This window comes from Saccoglossus kowalevskii, chromosome 19 (assembly GCF_978046115.1).
Source record: "Saccoglossus kowalevskii chromosome 19, keSacKowa6.1, whole genome shotgun sequence".
Taxonomy (NCBI): Eukaryota; Metazoa; Hemichordata; class Enteropneusta; family Harrimaniidae; genus Saccoglossus; species Saccoglossus kowalevskii.
Window position 1 is genome coordinate 17,908,894 of NC_140659.1, and position 23,162 is coordinate 17,932,055.

A 23,162-nucleotide genomic window follows, 5' to 3' on the forward strand; every position below is an offset into this window, starting at 1 on the left:
ATTCCAACTAAAATCGTGCATGGTGAGTACGATTTGAGCTACTGGAATGGTAAAAAAGGAATCAAATTTTATTGCTGAAATTCAGAAGTTGTTTTCGTTTAGCTTAAATAGAAAGTCATGCACACTCTTTTCGTATCATCGTCCGACATTTACTCAAAGTCGCTAATTGAGGTGCAAAATCACTCCCATCAGCAGCCAATAATTGTCTCTGATAACCAAATCACAGGAGCGAGGTTGATTATTTCTGTACGGTATAAAGATTGGGAAAACGGAGAGGTTGACTGTTGGTTGACAATACTCCTCTCTGTTTTAATGTGTGTGGTACTTGGCGCGAAGTTCATTCCAACTAAAATCGTGCATGGTGAGTATGATTTGAGCTACTGGAATGGTAAAAATGGAAGCAAATTTTATTGTTGTAATTCAGAAGTTGTTTTCGTTTAGCTTAAACACAAAGTCATGCAAACTCTTTTCGTATCATCGTCCGACATTTACTCAAAGTCGCTAATTGAGGTGCAAAACACTCTCACCACCAGCCCGGCTAGCTCAGTCGGTAGAGCTTGGGACTCTTAATCCCAGGGTCGTGGGTTCGAGCCCCACGTTGGGCGAACACATTTTAGACAGAATAAACAAGGTGAGTTACGATAAAAGATGATGAATTCCGGTGGGTGAATGTGACACGAAATTGAGTGAAATGAGTTCTTACTCACAATGTCGGATGGTTGCAATAATTTTCTCTGATAACCAAATCACAGGAGCGAGGTTGATTATTTCTGCACGGTATAAAGATTGGGAAAACAGAGAGGTTGACTGTTGGTTGACAATACTCCTCTCTGTTTTAATGTGTCTGGTAATTGGCGCGAAGTTCATTCCAACTAATATCGTGCATGGTGAATATGATTTGAGCTACTGGAATGGTAAAAATGGAAGCAAATTTTATTGTTGAAATTCAGATGTTGTTTTCGTTTAGCTTAAACACAAAGTCATGCACACTCTTTTCGTATCATCGTCCGACATTTACTCAAATTCGCTAATTGAGGTGCAAAAACACTCTCACAAGCAGCCCGGCTAGCTCAGTCGGTAGAGCATGGTACTCTTAATTCAAGGGTAGTGGGTTCGAGCCCAACGTTGGGCGAACATATTTTAGACTGAATAAACAATGTGAGTTACGATAAAAGATGTTGATTTCCGGTGGGTGAATGTGACACGAAATTGAGTGAAATGAGTTCTTACTCACAATGTCGGATGGCTGCAATAATTGTCTCTGATAACCAAATCACAGGAGCGAGTTTGATTTTTTCTGCACGGTAAAAAGATTGGGAAAACGGAGAGGTTGACTGTTGGTTGACAATACTCCTCTCTGTTTTAATGTGTGTGGTACTTGGCGCGAAGTTCATTCCAACTAAAATCGTGCATGGTGAGTACGATTTGAGCTACTGGAATGGTAAAAAAGGAATCAAATTTTATTGCTGAAATTCAGAAGTTGTTTTCGTTTAGCTTAAATAGAAAGTCATGCACACTCTTTTCGTATCATCGTCCGACATTTACTCAAAGTCGCTAATTGAGGTGCAAAATCACTCCCATCAGCAGCCAATAATTGTCTCTGATAACCAAATCACAGGAGCGAGGTTGATTATTTCTGTACGGTATAAAGATTGGGAAAACGGAGAGGTTGACTGTTGGTTGACAATACTCCTCTCTGTTTTAATGTGTGTGGTACTTGGCGCGAAGTTCATTCCAACTAAAATCGTGCATGGTGAGTATGATTTGAGCTACTGGAAAGGTAAAAATGAAAGCAAATTTTATTGTTGAAATTCAGATGTTGTTTTCGTTTAGCTTAAACACAAAGTCATGCACACTCTTTTCGTATCATCGTCCGACATTTACTCAAATTCGCTAATTGAGGTGCAAAAACACTCTCACCAGCAGCCCGGCTAGCTCAGTCGGTAGAGCATGGTACTCTTAATTCCAGGGTAGTGGGTTCGAGTCCCACGTTGGGCGAACATCTTTTAGACTGAATAAACAATGTGAGTTACGATAAAAGATGTTGATTTCCGGTGGGTGAATGTGACACGAAATTGAGTGAAATGAGTTCTTACTCACAATGTCGGATGGCTGCAATAATTGTCTCTGATAACCAAATCACAGGAGCGAGGTTGATTTTTTCTGCACGGTAAAAAGATTGGGAAAACGGAGAGGTTGACTGTTGGTTGACAATACTCCTCTCTGTTTTAATGTGTGTGGTACTTGGCGCGAAGTTCATTCCAACTAAAATCGTGCATGGTGAGTACGATTTGAGCTACTGGAATGGTAAAAATGGAATCAAATTTTATTGCTGAAATTCAGAAGTTGTTTTCGTTTAGCTTAAATAGAAAGTCATGCACACTCTTTTCGTATCATCGTCCGACATTTACTCAAAGTCGCTAATTGAGGTGCAAAATCACTCCCATCAGCAGCCAATAATTGTCTCTGATAACCAAATCACAGGAGCGAGGTTGATTATTTCTGTACGGTATAAAGATTGGGAAAACGGAGAGGTTGACTGTTGGTTGACAATACTCCTCTCTGTTTTAATGTGTGTGGTACTTGGCGCGAAGTTCATTCCAACTAAAATCGTGCATGGTGAGTATGATTTGAGCTACTGGAATGGTAAAAATGGAATCAAATTTTATTGTTGAAATTCAGAAGTTGTTTTCGTTTAGCTAAAATAGAAAGTCATGCACACTCTTTTCGTATCATCGTCCGACATTTACTCAAAGTCGCTACTTGAGGTTTAAAATCACTCCCATCAGCAACCAATAATTGTCTCTGATAACCAAATCACAGGAGCGAGGTTGATTATTTCTGCACGGTATTAAGATTCGGAAAACGGAGAGGTTGACTGTTGGTTGACAATACTTCTCTCTGTTTTAATGTGTGTGGTACTTGGCGCGAAGTTCATTCCAACTAAAATCGTGCATGGTGAGTACGATTTGAGCTACTGGAATGGTAAAAATGGAATCAAATTTTATTGCTGAAATTCAGAAGTTGTTTTCGTTTAGCTTAAATAGAAAGTCATGCACACTCTTTTCGTATCATCGTCCGACATTTACTCAAAGTCGCTAATTGAGGTGCAAAATCACTCCCATCAGCAGCCAATAATTGTCTCTGATAACCAAATCACAGGAGCGAGGTTGATTATTTCTGTACGGTATAAAGATTGGGAAAACGGAGAGGTTGACTGTTGGTTGACAATACTCCTCTCTGTTTTAATGTGTGTGGTACTTGGCGCGAAGTTCCCTCCTACAAAGATCGTGCATGGTGAGTACGATTTGAGCTACTGGAATGGTAAAAATGGAATCAAATTTTATTGTTGAAATTCAGAAGTTGTTTTCGTTTAGCTTAAACACAAAGTCAAGCACACTATAGGCTCCTTGGCTTTGCCTTCTCATAACCCATGACCTTGTCCATCTCCTGCGACATGCCGCTCTCAATCGCCGACGCCGACGGCGCAAAAGCAGCTCAAGCAACAGCGATATCTCGTCATCTTCGGATGACGAATCGGTCCTACTCCATTCCGTGGGCGCAGCCATTTTGTTGTTATGTAAACATTCGCGACGCATGCGCACTTACGAGTACGCGTAAGCAGATAACTTTCATTTTACCGCACACGGAAAGCATTCTGCCTCGAGTGGCGAAATTTATCAAACACATTAGATACTCACCATTTCGCCACGAGTGACTAAAATCTTGCGTAAAGTTGCGCGCACACGAAAGATATTTGCTTAAGCAAACAGCCACGAATGAATTTTACCTGAGCTGATAGCTCTCGTGTGCGCCAGGGTTAAGAGTCCCATGCTCTACCGACTGAGCTAGCCGGGCTGCTGACGAGAGTGATTTTGAACCTCTATTCGCGACTTTGAGTAAATGTCGGATGATGATACGAAAAGGGTGTGCATGACTTTGTGTTTAAGCTAAACGAAAACAACTTCTGAATTTCAACAATAAAATTTGCTTCCATATTTACCATTCCAGTAGCTCAAATCATACTCACCATGCACGATCTTAGTTGGAGGGAACTTCGCGCCAAGTACCACACATATTAAAACGGAGAGGAGTATTGTCAACCAACAGTCAACCTCTCCGTTTTCCCAATCTTAATACCGTGCAGAAATAATCAACCTCGCTCCTGTGATTTGGTGATCAGAGACAATTATTGCAACCATCCGACATTGTGAGTAAGAACTCATTTCACTCAATTTCGTGTCACATTCACCCACCGGAATTCAACATCTTTTATCGAAACTCACATTGTTTATTCTGTCAAAAAGATGTTCGCCCAACGTGGGGCTCGAACCCACGACCCTGGGATTAAGAGTCCCATGCTCTACCGACTGAGCTAGCCGGGCTGCTGACGAGAGTGATTTTGAACCTCTATTAGCGACTTTGAGTAAATGTCGGATGATGATACGAAAAGGGTGTGCATGACTTTGTGTTTAAGCTAAACGAAAACAACTTCTGAATTTCAACAATAAAATTTGCTTCCATAATTACCATTCCAGTAGCTCAAATCATACTCACCATGCACGATCTTAGTTGGAGGGAACTTCGCGCCAAGTACCACACATATTAAAACGGAGAGGAGTATTGTCAACCAACAGTCAACCTCTCCGTTTTCCCAATCTTAATACCGTGCAGAAATAATCAACCTCGCTCCTGTGATTTGGTTATCAGAGACAATTATCGCAACCATCCGACATTGTGAGTAAGAACTCATTTCACTCAATTTCGTGTCACATTCACCCACCGGAATTCAACATCTTTTATCGAAACTCACATTGTTTATTCTGTCAAAAAGGTGTTCGCCCAACGTGGTGGTCGAACCCACGACCCTGGGATTAAGAGTCCCATGCTCTACCGACTGAGCTAGCCGGGCTGCTCATTAGAGTGTTTTAGCACCTCAATTAGCGACTTTGAATAAATGTCGGACGATGATACGAAAAGAGTGTGCATGACTTTGTGTTTAAGCTAAACGAAAACAACTTCTGAATTTCAACAATAAAATTTGCTTCTATTTTTACCATTCCAGTAGCACATTAACACAGAAAGGAGTATTGTCAACCAACAGTCAACCTCTCCGTTTTCCGATTCTTAATGCCGTGCAAAAATAATCAACCTTGCTCCTATGATTTGGTAATAGGAGATCTTTATTGCATCAATCCAACATCGTGAGTAAAACCTCTTTTCGCTCAGTTTGGTGTCACATTCACTCACCGGAATTCAACATCTTTTATCGTAACTCCCATTGTCAATTCTGTCTAAAAAGTGTTCGCTCAACATGGGGCTCGAATCAACGACCCTGGGATTTAGAGTCCATGTTCTACCGACTGAGCTACCCGGCCTGCTGATGAGAGTGTTTTTGTACCTCAATTAGCGACTTTGAGTAAATGTCGGAGGATGATACGAAAAGAGTGTGCATGACTTTGTGTTTAAGCTAAACGAAAACAACTTCCGAATTTCAACAATAAAATTTGCTTCCATTTTTACCATTCCAGTAGCTCAAATCATACTCACTATGCACGATCTTAATTTTAGGAAACTTCGCCCCAAGTACCACACACATTAAAACAGAGAGGAGTATTGTCAACCAACTGTCAACCTCTCGTTTTCCCAATCTTAATACCGCGCAGAAATAATCAACATCGCTCCTGTGATTTGGTTATAAGACACAATTATTGCATCCATCCGACATTGAGAGTAAGAACTCATTTCACTCAATTTCGTGTCACATTCACCCACCGGAACATCTTTTATCGTAGCTCACATTTCCTACGACAATGAACCCACGACTGGGATTAAGAGTCCCATGCTCTATCGACTGAGCTAGCCGGGCTGCTAATGAGAGTGTTTTTGCACCTCAATTAACGACTTTGAGTAAATGTCGGATGATGATACGGAAAGAGTGTGCATTACTTTGTGTTTAAAGTGCCTGTGAAATGGCTGCTATTTTCACGCCTAAAGTTATCAATTGATACATAAATATTATTAATTTTTATGTTTCTAAGCATGAATTATTTTTAATTAATGTGTGTGGTACTTGGCGCGAAGTTCATTCCAACTAATATCGTGCATGGTGAGTATGATTTGAGCTACTGGAATGGTAAAAATGGAAGCAAATGTTATTGTTGAAATGCACAGAAGTTGTTTTCGTTTAGCTTAAACACAAAGTCATGCACACTCTTTTCGTTTCATCGTCTGACATTTACTCAAAGTCGCTAATTGAGATGCAAAAACACTCTCATCAGCAGCCCGGCTAGCTCAGTCTTTAGAGCATGGGACTCTTAATCCCAGGGTCGTGGGTTTGAGCCCCACGTTGGGCGAACACCTTTTAGACTGAATAAACAATGTGAGTTACGATAAAAAATGTTGAATTCCGGTGCCTGAATGTGACACGAAATTGAGTGAAATGAGTTCTAACCCACAATGAAGGATGGTTGCAATAATTGTCTCTGATAACCAAATCACATGAGCGAGGTTGATTATTTCTGCACGGTATAAAGATTCGGAAAACGGAGAGGTTGACTGTTGGTTGACAATACTCCTCTCTGTTTTAATGTGTGTGGTACTTGGCGCGAAGTTCATTCCAACTAATATCGTGCATGGTGAGTATGATTTGAGCTACTGGAATGGTAAAAATGGAAGCAAATTTTATTGTTGAAATTCAGAAGTTGTTTTCATTTAGCTTAAACACAAAAACTTGCACACTCTTTTCGTATCATCGCCCGACATTTACTCAAAGTCGCTAATTGAGGTGCAAAAACACTCTCATCAGCAGTCCGGTTAGCTCAGTCGGTAGAGCATTGGACTCTTAATCCCAGGGTCGTGAGTTCGAGCCCCACGTTGGGCGAACACCTTTTAGACTGAATAAACAATGTGAGTTACGATAAAAGATGTTGAATTCCGGTGGGTGAATGTGACACGAAATTGAGTGAAATGAGTTCTTACTCACAATGTCGGATGGTTGCAATAATTGTCTCTGATAACCAAATCACAGGAGCGAGGTTGATTATTTCTGCACGGTATAAAGATTGGGAAAACGGAGTTTTTGACTATTGGTTGACAATACTCCTCTCTGTTTTAATGTGTGTGGTACTTGGCGCGAAGTTCATTCCAACTAAGATCGTGCATGGTGAGTACGATTTGAGCTACTGGAATGGTAAAAATGGAATCAAATTTTATTGTTGAAATTCAGAAGTTGTTTTCGTTTAGCTTAAACACAAAGTCAAGCACACTATAGGCTCCTTGGCTTTGCCTTCTCATAACCCATGACCTTGTCCATCTCCTGCGACATGCCGCTCTCAATCGCCGACGCCGACGGCGCAAAAGCAGCTAAAGCAACAGCGATATCTCGTCATCTTCGGATGACGAATCGGTCCTACTCCATTCCGTGGGCGCAGCCATTTTGTTGTTATGTAAACATTCGCGACGCATGCGCACTTACGAGTACGCGTAAGCAGATAGCTTTCATTTCACCGCACACGGAAAGCATTCTGCCTCGAGTGGCGAAATTTATCAAACACATTAGATACTCACCATTTCGCCACGAGTGACTAAAATCTTGCGTAAAGTTGCGCGCACACGGAAGATATTTGCTTAAGCAAACAGCCACGAATGAATTTTACCTGAGCTGATAGCTCTCGTGTGCGCCAGGGTTAAGAGTCCCATGCTCTACCAACTGAGCTAGCCGGGCTGCTGATGAGAGTGTTTTTGCACCTCAATTAGCGACTTTGATTAAATGTCGGACGATGATACTAAAAGAGTGTGCCTGACTTTGTGTTTAACCTAAACGAAAACAACTTCTGAATTTCAACAATAAAATTTGCTTCCATTTTTACCATTCCAGTAGCTCAAATCGTACTCACCATGCACGATCTTAGTTGGAATGAACTTCGCGCCAAGTACCACACACATTAAAACAGAGAGGAGTATTGTCAACCAATAGTCAAAAACTTCGTTTTCCCAATCTTTATACCGTGCAGAAATAATCAACCTCGCTCCTGTGATTTGGTTATAAGACACAATTATTGCATCCATCCGACATTGAGAGTAAGAACTCATTTCACTCAATTTCGTGTCACATTCACCCACCGGAACTTCTTTTATCGTAGCTCACATTGTCTACGACAATGAACCCACGACTGGGATTAAGAGTCCCATGCTCAACCGACTGAGCTAGCCGGGCTGCTGATGAGAGTGTTTTTGCACCTCAATTAGCGTCTTTGAGTAAATGTCGGACGATGATACAAATAGAGTGTGCATGACTTTGTGTTTAAGCTAAACGAAAACAACTTCTGAATTTCAACAATAAAATTTGCTTCCATTTTTACCATTCCAGTAGCTCAAATCATACTCACCATGCACGATCTTAGTTGAAGGGAACTTCGCGCCAAGTACAACACACATTAAAACGGAGAGGAGTATTGTCAACCAATAGTCAAAAACTTCGTTTTCCCAATCTTAATACCGTGCAGAAATAATCAACCTTGCTCCTGTGATTTGGTTATTAGAGACAATTATTTCAACCATCCGACATTGTGAGTAAGAACTCATTTCACTCAATTTCGTGTCATATTCACCCACCGGAATTCAACATCTTTTATCGTAACTCACATTGTTTATTCTGTCTAATAGGTGTTCGGCCAACGTGGGGCCCGAACCCACGACCCTGGGATTAAGAGTCCCATGCTCTACTGACTGCGCTAGCCGGGCTGCTGATGAGAGTGTTTTTGAACCTCTATTAGCGACTTTGAGTCGGATGATGATACGAAAAGGGTGTGCATGACTTTGTGTTTAAGCTAAACGAAAACAACTTCTGAATTTCAACAATAAAATTTGCTTCCATTTTTAACATTCCAGTAGCTAAAATCATACTCACTATGTACGATCTTAATTTTAGGAGACTTCGCCCCAAGTACAACACTCATTAAAACGGAGAGGAGTATTGTCAACCTCTCCATTTTCCCAATCTTAATACCGTGCAGAAATAATCAACCTCGGTCCTGTGATTTGGTGATCAGAGACAATTATTGCAACTATCCGACATTGTGAGAAAGAACTCATTTCACTCAATTTCGTGTCACATTCACCCACCGGAATTCAACATCTTTTATCGTAACTCACATTGTTTATTCTGTCTAAAAGGTGTTCGCCCAACGTGGGGCTCGAACCCAGGATTAGAAGTCCCATGCTCTACCGACTGAGCAAGCCGGGCTGCTCATGAGAGTGTTTTAGCACCTCAATTAGCGACTTTGAATAAATGTCGGACGATGATACGAAAAGAGTGTGCATGACTTTGTGTTTAAGCTAAACGAAAACAACTTCTGAATTTCAACAATAAAATTTGCTTCTATTTTTACCATTCCAGTAGCTCAAATCAAACTCACCATGCACGATTTTAGTTGGAGGGAACTTCGCGCCAAGTACCACACACATTAACACAGAAAGGAGTATTGTCAACCAACAGTCAACCTCTCCGTTTTCCGATTCTTAATGCCGTGCAAAAATAATCAACCTTGCTCCTATGATTTGGTAATAGGAGATCTTTATTGCATCAATCCAACATCGTGAGTAAAACCTCTTTTCGCTCAGTTTGGTGTCACATTCACACACCGGAATTCAACATCTTTTATCGTAACTCCCATTGTCTATTCTGTCTAAAGTGTGTTCGCTCAACATGGGGATCGAATCAACGACCCTATTTAGAGTCCATGTTCTACCGACTGAGCTACCCGGCCTGCTTATGAGAGTGTTTTTGCACCTCAATTAGCGACTTTGAGTAAATGTCGGAGGATGATACGAAAAGAGTGTGCATGACTTTGTGTTTAAGCTAAACGAAAACAACTTCTGAATTTCAACAATAAAATTTGCTTCCATTTTTAACATTCCAGTAGCTAAAATCATACTCACTATGCACGATCTTAATTTTAGGAGACTTCGCCCCAAGTACAACACACATTAAAACGGAGAGGAGTATTGTCAACCAACAGTCAACCTCTCCGTTTTCCCAATCTTAATACCGTGCAGAAATAATCAACCTCGCTCCTGTGATTTGGTTATCAGAGACAATTATCGCAACCATCCGACATTGTGAGTAAGAACTCATTTCACTCAATTTCGTGTCACATTCACCCACCGGAATTCAACATCTTTTATCGAAACTCACATTGTTTATTCTGTCAAAAAGGTGTTCGCCCAACGTGGGGCCCGAACCCACGACCCTGGGATTAAGAGTCCCATGCTCTACCGACTGAGCTAGCCGGGCTGCTCATGAGAGTATTTTAGCACCTCAATTAGCGACTTTGAATAAATGTCGGACGATGATACGAAAAGAGTGTGTATGACTTTGTGTTTAAGCTAAACGAAAACAACTTCTGAATTTCAACAATAACATTTGCTTCTATTTTTACCATTCCAGTAGCACATTAACACAGAAAGGAGTATTGTCAACCAACAGTCAACCTCTCCGTTTTCCGATTCTTAATGCCGTGCAAAAATAATCAACCTTGCTCCTATGATTTGGTAATAGGAGATCTTTATTGCATCAATCCAACATCGTGAGTAAAACCTCTTTTCGCTCAGTTTGGTGTCACATTCACTCACCGGAATTCAACATCTTTTATCGTAACTCCCATTGTCAATTCTGTCTAAAAAGTGTTCGCTCAACATGGGGCTCGAATCAACGACCCTGGGATTTAGAGTCCATGTTCTACCGACTGAGCTACCCGGCCTGCTGATGAGAGTGTTTTTGCACCTCAATTAGCGACTTTGAGTAAATGTCGGAGGATGATACGAAAAGAGTGTGCATGACTTTGTGTTTAAGCTAAACGAAAACAACTTCCGAATTTCAACAATAAAATTTGCTTCCATTTTTACCATTCCAGTAGCTCAAATCATACTCACTATGCACGATCTTAATTTTAGGAAACTTCGCCCCAAGTACCACACACATTAAAACAGAGAGGAGTATTGTCAACCAACTGTCAACCTCTCGTTTTCCCAATCTTAATACCGCGCAGAGATAATCAACATCGCTCCTGTGATTTGGTTATAAGACACAATTATTGCATCCATCCGACATTGAGAGTAAGAACTCATTTCACTCAATTTCGTGTCACATTCACCCACCGGAACATCTTTTATCGTAGCTCACATTTTCTACGACAATGAACCCACGACTGGGATTAAGAGTCCCATGCTCTATCGACTGAGCTAGCCGGGCTGCTAATGAGAGTGTTTTTGCACCTCAATTAACGACTTTGAGTAAATGTCGGATGATGATACGGAAAGAGTGTGCATTACTTTGTGTTTAAAGTGCCTGTGAAATGGCTGCTATTTTCACGCCTAAAGTTATCAATTGATACATAAATATTATTAATTTTTATGTTTCTAAGCATGAATTATTTTTTTAAGTGAAAAAATGTGTTTTAAACTCAGTCTACGGCAACTTTATTTTTGTGTATTTTAAAACGAGGCTCCTCATTAGCTTCTCATTTGCATACAGAAATTCCCCTTGTGACGTCAGAAGGGGAAGTCGCATTGCATTGCCGATACGTGTAAATAAGGCAAATTTCTTGTGCAGTTTTCTCGTCTTTGACTATATTGTCACTTATGTACTTGTTCGTCGAGGAAGAATGGACCATAATGAACACATAGTATCAATTTTTGTGTATGGGGTTGAGTTAGATGCGAAATATGTCCGTTCTGGTGTAGCTGGTCACCGTGATCGTCACAGACACCGGCGCACGTTTGTACAATGTTGCTGGACAAAATAGAATTTGACGTCGGAATTATCTCGCTATTTAGCAGGTTACTAGGCACGTCACTACACTGTTTTATTTCATCGATCGTCTGAGTAAAACTTTCAAAATTAAAATAAAAGAGAACATATTTTGACATTCTAAACATTAGACTATAGTGATTACTATAAAATAATTAAAAAAACGACAAATCACAGTTACTAAATAAATGCAGCCGCGTGAAAATAAATTGACATTTTGTTGAAATAGGTGAACGCGTCGGGTCACGGGAGGGCAAGTGCGTTAAAAGCGGCGTTTAATTGGATAACAAAAATAATCGAGATCGACACACATACAGATAAATTCAGAGTGGATTCGAGTTAGCTTGATCCATGGCGTGATTGTCATAATTATAACATCATATTAAAACTTTATTTGGTGGAAACACATTGACCAAGCCTGGATTCTTATTTCATAAATTATTACGCAGATCAAGCTGCAAGCATGGAGGTAAAAAAGAACAGAGGTGTGAATTCGACATTCAACACCAATCACTGAACAATTCAGAAACTTTTAGTCTTCGAAAATGAAAACATTTAGCAGTGTGTAAGGGCTGTGTAATTTCCTGTTTGTCCGACGCTTCGTTTTCGTGTCACTGTCAAAATTATTGCTACCTTTTACGTAACAGGGACTAAATGGTCTCTGTAAAACGATATCCGGAATCTATTTCTTTCAAAAGTGTTGCGCCATGTTTACGTTAAATGGCTTTCGTCTACTGATGTCGCACCTTCGGATCGATTAGAAACGTGTGAATACAAACACTATGACTATAAGTTTCACTGCAACTGCCCACAACACAACAACTAAAAACTCTCTCTCAGAAAAAAACAGAAAATTGACAAAAAAAAAAAAAAAAGAAAAAACGCCGACCGAAAAATGTATATCGTTTAAAACTATACTGAATGACCAGTGTTATTACGGCTCGGGGGTATGACCTCCTCTCACATTTTTGTCATTTGGTGGCGCACTTTCGGCGAGAGTCGGAAATAGGGAAACAGTCGACCGTTTCAGGATAGGTGGGAGTGGCTGCAACACGAGAAATACCCCAAATTTACTTGGATACGAGTAATCATTTCTAGCAAAAAAAATCAATAACTGCCCATTTCAGTGGGACACAGACCTAAAATGGGAAACGTGAGGGTGGGCATTGCAGAGGCACTTTAACATTCCAGTAGCTCAAATCATACTCACCATACACGGTCTTAGTTGGAGGAAACTTCGCTCCAGGTATCACACACATTAAAACAGAGAGGAGTATTGCCAACCAACAGTCAACCTCTCCGTTTTCCCAATCTTTATACCGTGCAGAAATAATCAACCTCGCTCTTGTGATTTGGTTATCAGAGACAATTATTGCAACCATCCGACATTGTGAGTAAGAACTCATTTCATCCAATTTCGTGCTCTACCGACTGAGCTAGCCGGGCTGCCGGTGAGAGTATTTTTGCACCTCAATTAGCGACTTTGAGTAAATGTTGGACAATGATACGAAAAGAGTGTGCATGACTCTGTGTTTAAGCTAAACCAAAAAAAAAACTTCTGAATTTCAACAATAAAATTTGCTTCCATTGTTACCATTCCAGTAGCTCAAATCATACTCACCATGCACGATCTTAGTTTTAGGAAACTTCTCGCCAAGTGCCACACACATTAAAACAGAGAGGAGTATTGTCAACCAACAGTTAATCTCCGTTTTACGAATCTTTATACCGTGCAGAAATAATCAACCTCGCTCCTGTGATTTGGTTATCAGAGACAATTATTGCATCCATCCAACATCGTGAGTAAGAATTCATTTCACTCAATTTAGTGTCAGATTCAGCCACCGGAATTCAACATCTTTTATCGTAACTCACATAAATCTCTATGTTGATTATTCCACATATCAAAAATGTTTAATTCACCTTACGCAATTAAATTCAATTATTATCTAAAAAACAATGTTTTTGACAAGCAAAGGGACGCTATCTGTCGTTAATTATGATCGTGGCACAGTAAACAAGGAAGATAGATCCGCATACTGTTAATACTAATTTAGAATATAACTGTCATCATTCCTATGTACAATTGTGTAATGTACAATATTTTATTTTCAATTGTTAAAATAAGTACCGGTGGTTAATTATTGTACATTTAGTTAGCTGACAAAATTAAGTTTGACATAAATTTACATACTGAAATTTTGTTAGTGTTAATCTGGGCATAGTATGCTTCTCGGATATTCCTGGGCTTATTATAGTCATAATTGTCTGTAATTGTAAATTTTCGGCTTCGTTGGCGTTTGGCTGACTAACGACTATAAACATTTCACCGTGTCATCAACCGTTTTTTTCTGGCATGCCATTAACAATTACATTTAAATATGGTATTGCTGTTACTGATGCGTGAGTTCTTTTCCGTTTCTCATATTTGGTACAAAAGTTAGACATTATAAATAAGTTACAAGATGAATTCCAATGTAATGTAACCGATTACCCACATATGTATCTAGGATATGCTTTGTCCGATCGCAATCGAACATCAAGTCATATCTCTATCATAATAACTTGATATTTCTCTGATCAGATTTAAGATGGATGGATGCAGATTGCAGATTCAATTCAAAATTACCAAATGGCCGCCATTGTCTTGTAAGAATGTTGTTCCGGGGCCACATAGCTAACATGTCTTGATGACCATGCTCAAAGATTGCATATCTATATGCACGTGCCTTCATTTCATATTCAAATTGAAGATAGCAATATGGTGCCCATTCGATGGATAACAATCATCATAATCAGGCATTTCCGCCATTTCAGAACCGGTTCTCTGTCGTACATGGACAAATTGGTTCACACTAGATGGAAATACACAGGCTGAATCACGGACAACACAAACAACTTAGCGCTCGATTCAATAAGCAACAATGATGCAGCAGATTAAAGGGATGTGTTCCTGCATGGCTACTATAATAAAAACTAAGCTTGTAGAATATCTTCCAAACTTGTAATATTCTGTATGAATTATGTAAGAGCTGTTTGGTTTATATCTGTAAACCATCTTACACTCATCGTTTAATTATATGTTAACATACTCGAATGGGTATGATAGCTACTTGTTAACAAAATGATGATGATGTTCACATAGTTGTTGTAAAAATATCTTACTTGCGCACAATTTCTGAAATAATTTAGAATGCAGTTTATTTTTTTTATTTAGCTCTTAATTTATGAACAAATCCGCGTAAATAAGTGAATTTCCTGGAGTCACAAATGTGTAATTGTTGACGAAATAGACATTTTTTTCTCAAAAGTAAATAGGATCAAAAATTATGTTGTGCATCGTATATGCAATGATCTATGGGATTATCACACGTGGTTGTGGGCAGTCCCTAATTTGTTTTGTTGAACAAAGATTAGTTACAATTAATATGAGAAAGTGTTTTGCACATTGGCCATTTTGCCTGCTCGAGTAATTCAATAGAACACTGACTGTGATTCAGCCAAGCAACTCACAAGTACAAAATGATTGGTCAACTCGGGAAGATTTATGGAAAACCACCAGTTTATTAATGTCAACGCCCCATTTCTATACAATACTTGTACACTCATACTCTAATATCGAAATCATTGCAATATAATTTATAAAACAAATACATGTTTCAGCTACATTACTTTGTGGTCAGTAATTTCAACTTTAACCTCGGGCGAACTCTCAATAAATAAATATATATATATATATAAATTAATTAATAAATAAATAAAAATACAATTGTTCATTAAATATTGTTTTAGAATGATAAGAATATTAAAGGTACTTTTTTGGAACTGTACCTTGGGAAGATTTTCTATAATGATTTTTTTAACTTTCGATAAAAAACTTCGGTTGAGACTAACATACACTGTTCTGATCATGATAAGACGAAGCACTTCTGTGACGCTATTGGGATAGGGGGCGCAACTTACTAGAATTTGCGACTTTAAAAAGGTATATTACGCCTCATAAATGATTTTTTGACCTTGGGAGTACAAAGGCAATAAAAACAGGAATAATTTATATTCTATATGTCAATTCATTTATCGGTAATTGCTATGCGAAGTGCGCCCTCGCAGGGGTTGTTGAGAGCGTCTGCATCATCACGTGATAAATAGGTTCTCATAAATGATGCAGACTGATTGAGCAGATGGCCTTAAGGATAAGATAAATACCTCGTTTGAAAAAAGAGCGAGTCAACATCTTCATCGGTTCAATTATACAGAATCCTATCATTACACAGCCATCAATCACTGATGTGTATTGCCGTGTAACCGTGATACGGCAATAGTAATGTGAAAACAAACTGTTAGAAAAAGTGACATATACCTTAAAAACAAGTTAAATCTCGAATGATCGCACTGAAGAAAACTGTGAGGCGTGGTATGCTAAAAGGAAAAACATACCCTTCAGATGCTGTACATAGTTGTTTCCTACTCAATCTTCCAAACATCGAACCCCTTATTTCATAGTCTGTACGAACGATTTTTCTTGTCAAACGCAACTGTGCTGATCGATTGCCGCGAGGAGCAATACTCTATGGAGGAAGGTAAAGGAATGAGCGGCGACTACGTGTCCGGATTTTAAGTTAAATTTGTTGTTAGCCTGCAGTCTTCTTTCTGTCATATCCACATTTTGAAAGCATATCCAACCAGACATGCAGGTGTCAGATTGTTACTCGAGTACTGTGTAGTATTTAGAGCAGAATTACATATATACGACAACACTGGTGAGCGGTGAATTTTCGCCGTTTCCCTCCTTTCTTACGTAAAGCACTTCACAATTATTCATCATCTACCGCCTGACTCAAAATAGATTCAGGAAGTATCACAAAGTTGTTTCGAATATGTAAGTCAAATCCTAAATTGTGACTTTAGACATTCTATATCATCAATTTCTGAAAATATTGTAACTATTCATCTTTAATTTAAAGTAAGAAGAAACAACTGTATTGTTTTCAAATCTTTACAAAATATCTAAAAATGGTAGTATTCTTAGCGTAACTATTGTTCCACTGTGGAGAATGTGCGCATGATTAGCGTCTGTCATGGAGTCGACACCAACACCGATATATATATATTATTATATTACATAATATTCCGAATCATTTACTCATATTGTATATACATTTAATAATTAATACTTGTCAATTCCAAATTAATAGTTAAGTACACTTGTTACGTAAATATATTATAATAATAATATTAATACAATTATTATTTTGAAAATAATTCAATTTGGATAGGTTTTGAAAGACTTTTCAAGATGCGAGATATTCAGGTGATCCGTTGACATATTTCACGGATGAATGTAATATTTGCATTTATGTACAATGCAACATGTCTCACATGACGTGCCATGCATGCGTAGTTCTTTGTTCAACCATAGTAAGGTAAACTGAATGCTGAATCATTATTTGGTAATAACACAAGTTATGTATCTACTTTGTACTGGGCATGAATGTAGTTTCTTCAAATTTTGATCGTATACAGATACATTATTGTTTTTTTCTGTACTGTACATTCTTTCATGATCTTCGTGTACATCGCAATGTCTTGACGATGAAGAATTATTACTGTCCATTCATCATCATTTGCCATAATCGCAGTATCATACATAACCAATTTATATTGCTTCCCCGTCTCCACTGCCATTATATCTATAAATGACAACTGCCCAGTCATACATGCGTTGTAGTAATGTTATTGTACGAGTTGGGCACGGCGCTACTATGGCAACGCGGCCTTTGTGACGAAGTTGAATCTTGCAGCTGAGCCTCTTTGGTGAAATCGGAAATGTGCGAACATGATCGACTGAGGGAAAGAAATTTGATTTCACCGTATAGAGACTCGTCGCTTGTTCTTGCCTGGCTTTGGTCTGTAACAATAATGAAACGTAGAATTACTGTCTTCTCAATACAAAGCGCCATATATTGTAAAACTAATTGGCCGATCGCCACATGTTGTAAAACTGATTGGTTGATCGCCATATATGGTAGAACTAATTGGTTGATCGCCATATATGGTAAAACTAATTGGTTGATCGCCATATATGGTAAAACTAATTGGCCGATCGCCATATATGGTAAAACTAATTGGCCGATCGCCATATAAAGTAAAACTAATTAGTTGGAGTGCCATATATGGTAAAACTAATTAGTTGGAGTGCCATATATAGTTAATGTGAGCATTACATTCGAATAATTACTTAGACTGAAAGATATTGTTTTATTCTCAATTCTCTTGGGTAGTGAATAAGCCTATTTACCGGCAAATCAGTTTCTCATACGACATGGAAGTGTATTGTTGGATTTGACATTATAACACGCCTTTGTACATAACTGTACGAATTAGCAGAATATGTCGAATAAACAGTTTTTTGCCGTTCAGTTCACAGCGATTTTCACATCTATAATTTGTCTTCATTGGACTGTCACATCCAATTGAAGCCACACTCTCATGGGGTACACATATCGCAATTAAATAAACTTAAAATTAAGTAAATCGATTCTGACATGTGTACGTGTCCACACTATAACGACATTACACCAATTTACCTTCGCTTTCCGATGAAAGAAGACTGACTTTGGTTTCATCTAGTACTTGACTATGATCGATATCGACATTGGAGTACGACACCTCGCTGTTTAAGTCCAGATATTCCTGTAAATGATCAGAGGATGTGTATCATCAATAAAAACAAAGCAATGTTTACCACTTCGAAATGGTATCTTTGCTGAACAATTGTTTTTGGATAAATATTATCAACACCAAATACGAAGTCGATCTATAGGACGAGATGCTACAGGTTTGTATTGTATGTTATATTATTATAAACCTCTTAGTTTATAAGTCTAATAATTTTCCCCGCATGAAAATCTTTGCAACAAATTGCCCATTCGTATGTATTTTTTTTTTTTTACAATTTCAGAATAAATGACATCATTTCCTATTGGCTTACATGTCTTAGTCAAACGGGTTATATGGATTTTTTTTGAAAAAAAGATGACAACAGTTTACTTTAGCGCTCAAATGGCTAATTTAAAACCGGAATAAAGGACGGCACACAAGTAGGTTAGACTTGCAGTACACACGTCGACATAGTGCTCAGAACATCACATGTGGTGCTATCATGTCCAACAGCTCTCAAATGACTACGTTATTCTCTGACTCACAGATGGCCATGTCTTAACGCAGAAACTCACCGTGCTTTGTTCCAGCATATCTTCTAATATTTTCTTCAATTCTGTAAATGTTGGTCTTTGCGAGGGACTGTTCTGCCAGCACATTTGCATGATGTCATATCTGAGTAGGCCAACAAATAATAATAATAGATTTGGACGGGAAATAAACTTTAATGCATCCGATATGAGTTTATACATGTTACGAACTACGCAGAGTGTCTGTACTTACACTTCATCTGAACAAGTGTCTGGTTTATCCATTCGATAGCCTGTTTTCAGAAGGTGAAACAGCCGCTCTGGTGGAATTCCTGGATACGGTGTAGCCCCTTAAGTGAATACAAATATATTCATTATTAAGCTATAGTGAGACTCTTTTAAGCAAATGAAAATAGAAAACTAAAGTAGTCGAATTCTTATTAAATTTCGATATATCATACAAATAATTAATGTTCTTGTTTTTTGTAAAATAACAAGAAATACACACGTGTTCAAGTTGGAATAAATGATTTCCTGCTCACTGCGAGATCTCGCGTATTGCGACCGAACGTCTGCCGCAAAAATAGAATGATTAGATTTTGTACTTGAATTTCTGTCTTTTAGCGCAGTTTTGACATCGTGTTCAGATACCATTATTTCGTCAAAATTGACCATCATCAATTGATATAAGCACATTTTTCGTCAAAATTGACCATCATCAATTGAAAAAGCTTGAAAATACACAAAACAACGTGCTCGTTTTCCGAATCCCACGCGATGTTTTGACGGAATTACGTCACTATGAAATTGCTTCTCCTGTTTTTACATTTGATTTCACGCTCAACGCGGGATCTCGCAAAAAGCAGAAACGGTCTATTGGTGTAACAGTCACATTTTTTTGGAAAAAAACTGTGATATATCATAGTTACATCTACAGTCGAAGTCGCAGTCATAAATCTATAAAGTTTGTCAAGATTACTAATCTTACTAAAAATTAGAACTAACGTATCCATAGAATTTTGTTCAACCCATGAAAACTTAAAATGTGAACAATGTGCGCAGACGATAATGTTCAACTCGCGTTACTTCGCTGTCGTGTTTCTAAGATTTGTTGTGAATTCTAAAGAAAGGCATGGCTTGAGCATTATTTTACCACACACATCAAGCGTCATCATGCATAATTAACCACATGGCCTACAACCCAGTGACGTCATTTGTGAATCACGCCACTCTCTCCCTTATTTAAAAAATGCGATTCAAATAAAATAATGTTTGCAAATGCAACACAAGTCTTGGTTATGAAACCACATGCTATAGCTGCGGGACATATGAATAATAATCATGTTCTAACGCGCATGCGCAACCACATATATGGAAATTGAAAAAAAGAAATTAAAACGAAAAATACATCAATACAATTTCAACGCAAATATCATTATAAATTGAATGCACATTCCACGATGCTTTGCGGTTTATTGATAATGTACGAACGTGATGAAAATCTCACGAAACCAAATTAAATGACAAAAATAAAGAAAGATGTGTGAATCATGAAAGCGCGTGTTTATGCATACAGTCATCATCACAGGTGAGTCAATCTCAAGGGCGTCTCAACGAACTGAAATTTCCAGCACGAACTTTTTTCTAGCGATGATTATTTTGCCCTTCAAAATGTACTCGCACCATAATTCACAATTATTGTTTTGGCGTGTTTGTTATATTTCCGTCCAATCATGTCGCGCCATCTATCGACAGCGTTTTTGTGGCGTGAATGTGAAAATGCATGACGTTCATTTTTTTTAGAGATTTGTAATATACTATCTGGCGAACGAACGATTACAAAGCCAAACAAGTTGTATACTTCTACGTTATGTTGACGTTGCCGCAGTGTCTCGTTGCTAGACAAGGCGTTTATGAACGGTTTATTGCAAACCGTCTCGTATTTCAAGTCTAGCTCGTTGTAGTTATACTCGCCGAGTTCCGAACGCTTATCATCACCTTGAACAATCGTGGACTAGACTGGCTTATTGTGAAGTCATCCACTCACAGTAAGGCGTGGCATTTAGTTTATTGTAAGGGCGTTCGTGTGAAAGTAAAAGCGATGTTACAGTTTCTCATCGAAATGCTACAATTATACCACAGCCCGACTCACGAAACTTGCAAAAACTTTGCCTCCCGCGGTAAACTGTATATTCACTGATGTAATTACGATGATATCACCGAATTGAAGTGTTGTTTTCAATTTTCTTCTCAAGGTCAAACTAATTCGTACTAAAAATACAGTTCTTGCACCCAATTACGCAGCTCTTGGCAATGCTGTAATTGAGATGTATTTTGTACAGCCTTCTTTTGCAGAACAATTTCAAACGAAATCGAATGTGAAATGATCTGAACGTGCCGTTTCAATGTGTTCCACGGAAAACATTATCATGTATTAAGAAAAGTAATTAAGTTCAGTAACCCTGTTAAATTGCGCAATTTCGATTTAATATATACCTGTTATTAAAGTAGTTTTTCTCAAACGTTTTTACGTGTTGAAAATAAAAATGTTCAATCTCCGCTTGTGAACAACTCGGATTTCAGCTCATTTTTCTTTTTATGTTCGAAAGTTTATGTAGCTTGAAAAACACCATCATTTCCAGGAAAAAAAAATAATTAACGTTTAGACTTTTTTGTGTTGCAATAGTAAAATTAAGCGTGCTATTTTTCTTTCTGTTTTAGTGACATAAACATTGCATACGCTGACGGTGCTTAGTACTTGGATTTCAGCCGACAACTCGATCACTGAAACATATAACGGCTCTCTGAACAACGTTCAAACTAAACTATGAACGTTAAAGCGCGGTGTTCGTCGAACAGCGCGTGATCGAATTTCATGTAAATAAACAATGTTTTTTACACGCGTTGTATACGTCGCTATGAGTCCCATATCGAACAGGACGCGGAACGACGACTGTCGCCCTTTAATGTCATTTTGCCGGATTAAATAACAAGTAACTATGAGCAAATATTATTATTTCTAGTAACAGAAAAAACAGAAGACACCAAAAAGCACACAACACAGGGTCCTTATGACCTGATTTATATATCAATAGATTTTCAGAAGAAGAATATTTTGAAAGAGACAAAACAATACACCAAGTCAAGAAATTATCTTTGAGTTCCTGTCAGTTGTCTCAGAAATAAAGAAATTGCGAATTGAATTGAATTGAATTGAATTGAATTATCAAGATACCATCACTGCCAGTTCATGATTAATTTGCGAGCGCAACGAGAACGGCCGAAGCCCGCTTGCGAAGTCAGCTCTATCGATAGCATACAGAAGAGTATGGAAAATACCTATATACTATATATATTTGAAAAAGGTGCACTTCCGGTCAATGGACGCCGCCATTTTGTTTCACCAATTATGCGTAGCGAAACAGCTCATTCATGATAAAACATCATTATGATAATGTGCGAGGATGAGACAATCGTTTCCTGGAAACTGAAAATAATTTAACTTTGAATGGTATTTCGCGTCTTTTTCAACAGCGGCGACACTCGAGTCGTGCGAGGCGCCATCTTGAAACACGCTGAACTCGCGCACCGGGCGTGAACCTTGATTCCCGCAATTCATGCGCTCGAACAGTTCACGCGCTTACGTCAGTTAGTCATCTTACGTCTGCGGACCCTTGCCAGGCATTGCCTGCTACGTATTCCATTCAATAAAATAAATAAATCTCAGAATACCAACATTGTTAGCCCAAAGTTTCCAAATAGTACACAAAACACGAACATAGAGGCAGCCATATTAATGATACAACTATTAGGGAGTAGTAGCGAGGTGTGTCGACGCATAAATTGATGTGAGAACTCTAATTAAACAGTAGAGAAAATTCATAGCTAGCTTTAATTTCCATATCCTATATGAACAAAAATTAACGTGTTCATTGCCACTGATGTAATCCAGTCCGAGCTAGTTCACCAAACATGCCTCTACACAATCAATAGCAATTGGTATGCGCGTTTCGTAATATTGGCTACACAAGTACATAATTGTATTCAAAATTGGTTTTAAAATAGTTTCTAAACTTCACACTTGTTGGGCAACATCGACAGTTCAGTGTAAGATAAAAAAATCAATACTTTTAGTTTTGGGGTTGGGAGGTTAACCCTAA

At 38.4% G+C, this 23,162-nt stretch overlaps 1 protein-coding gene and 4 non-coding genes across 5 annotated transcripts in view; 1 reads left to right on the forward strand and 4 right to left on the reverse strand.

Moving 5' to 3' along the window:
• Window positions 1-532: 532 nt before the first annotated feature.
• TRNAK-CUU (transfer RNA lysine (anticodon CUU)) lies at window positions 533-605 on the forward strand. The gene has a single exon. It is a non-coding gene; the product is annotated as a tRNA-Lys (tRNA).
• Window positions 606-4,312: 3,707 nt separating this feature from the next.
• TRNAK-CUU (transfer RNA lysine (anticodon CUU)) lies at window positions 4,313-4,385 on the reverse strand. Its single transcript has one exon. It is a non-coding gene; the product is annotated as a tRNA-Lys (tRNA).
• A 454-nt stretch (window positions 4,386-4,839) lies between these two features.
• TRNAK-CUU (transfer RNA lysine (anticodon CUU)) lies at window positions 4,840-4,912 on the reverse strand. Its single transcript has one exon. It is a non-coding gene; the product is annotated as a tRNA-Lys (tRNA).
• Window positions 4,913-10,224: 5,312 nt separating this feature from the next.
• Window positions 10,225-10,297, reverse strand: TRNAK-CUU (transfer RNA lysine (anticodon CUU)). Its single transcript has one exon. It is a non-coding gene; the product is annotated as a tRNA-Lys (tRNA).
• Window positions 10,298-15,356: 5,059 nt separating this feature from the next.
• Window positions 15,357-23,162, reverse strand: part of LOC102804897 (proto-oncogene tyrosine-protein kinase receptor Ret-like) — a 30,420-nt gene continuing 22,614 nt past the window's right edge. Inside the window, exons 15-18 of the mRNA XM_085493723.1 lie at window positions 19,256-19,352; window positions 19,048-19,147; window positions 18,400-18,505; window positions 15,357-17,720 (exon numbers count right to left, since the gene is read on the reverse strand). Coding sequence (XP_085349849.1) covers window positions 17,524-17,720; window positions 18,400-18,505; window positions 19,048-19,147; window positions 19,256-19,352 — 500 coding nt within the window. The 3' untranslated portion in view covers window positions 15,357-17,523. The remainder of the gene's footprint in view (window positions 17,721-18,399; window positions 18,506-19,047; window positions 19,148-19,255; window positions 19,353-23,162) is intronic.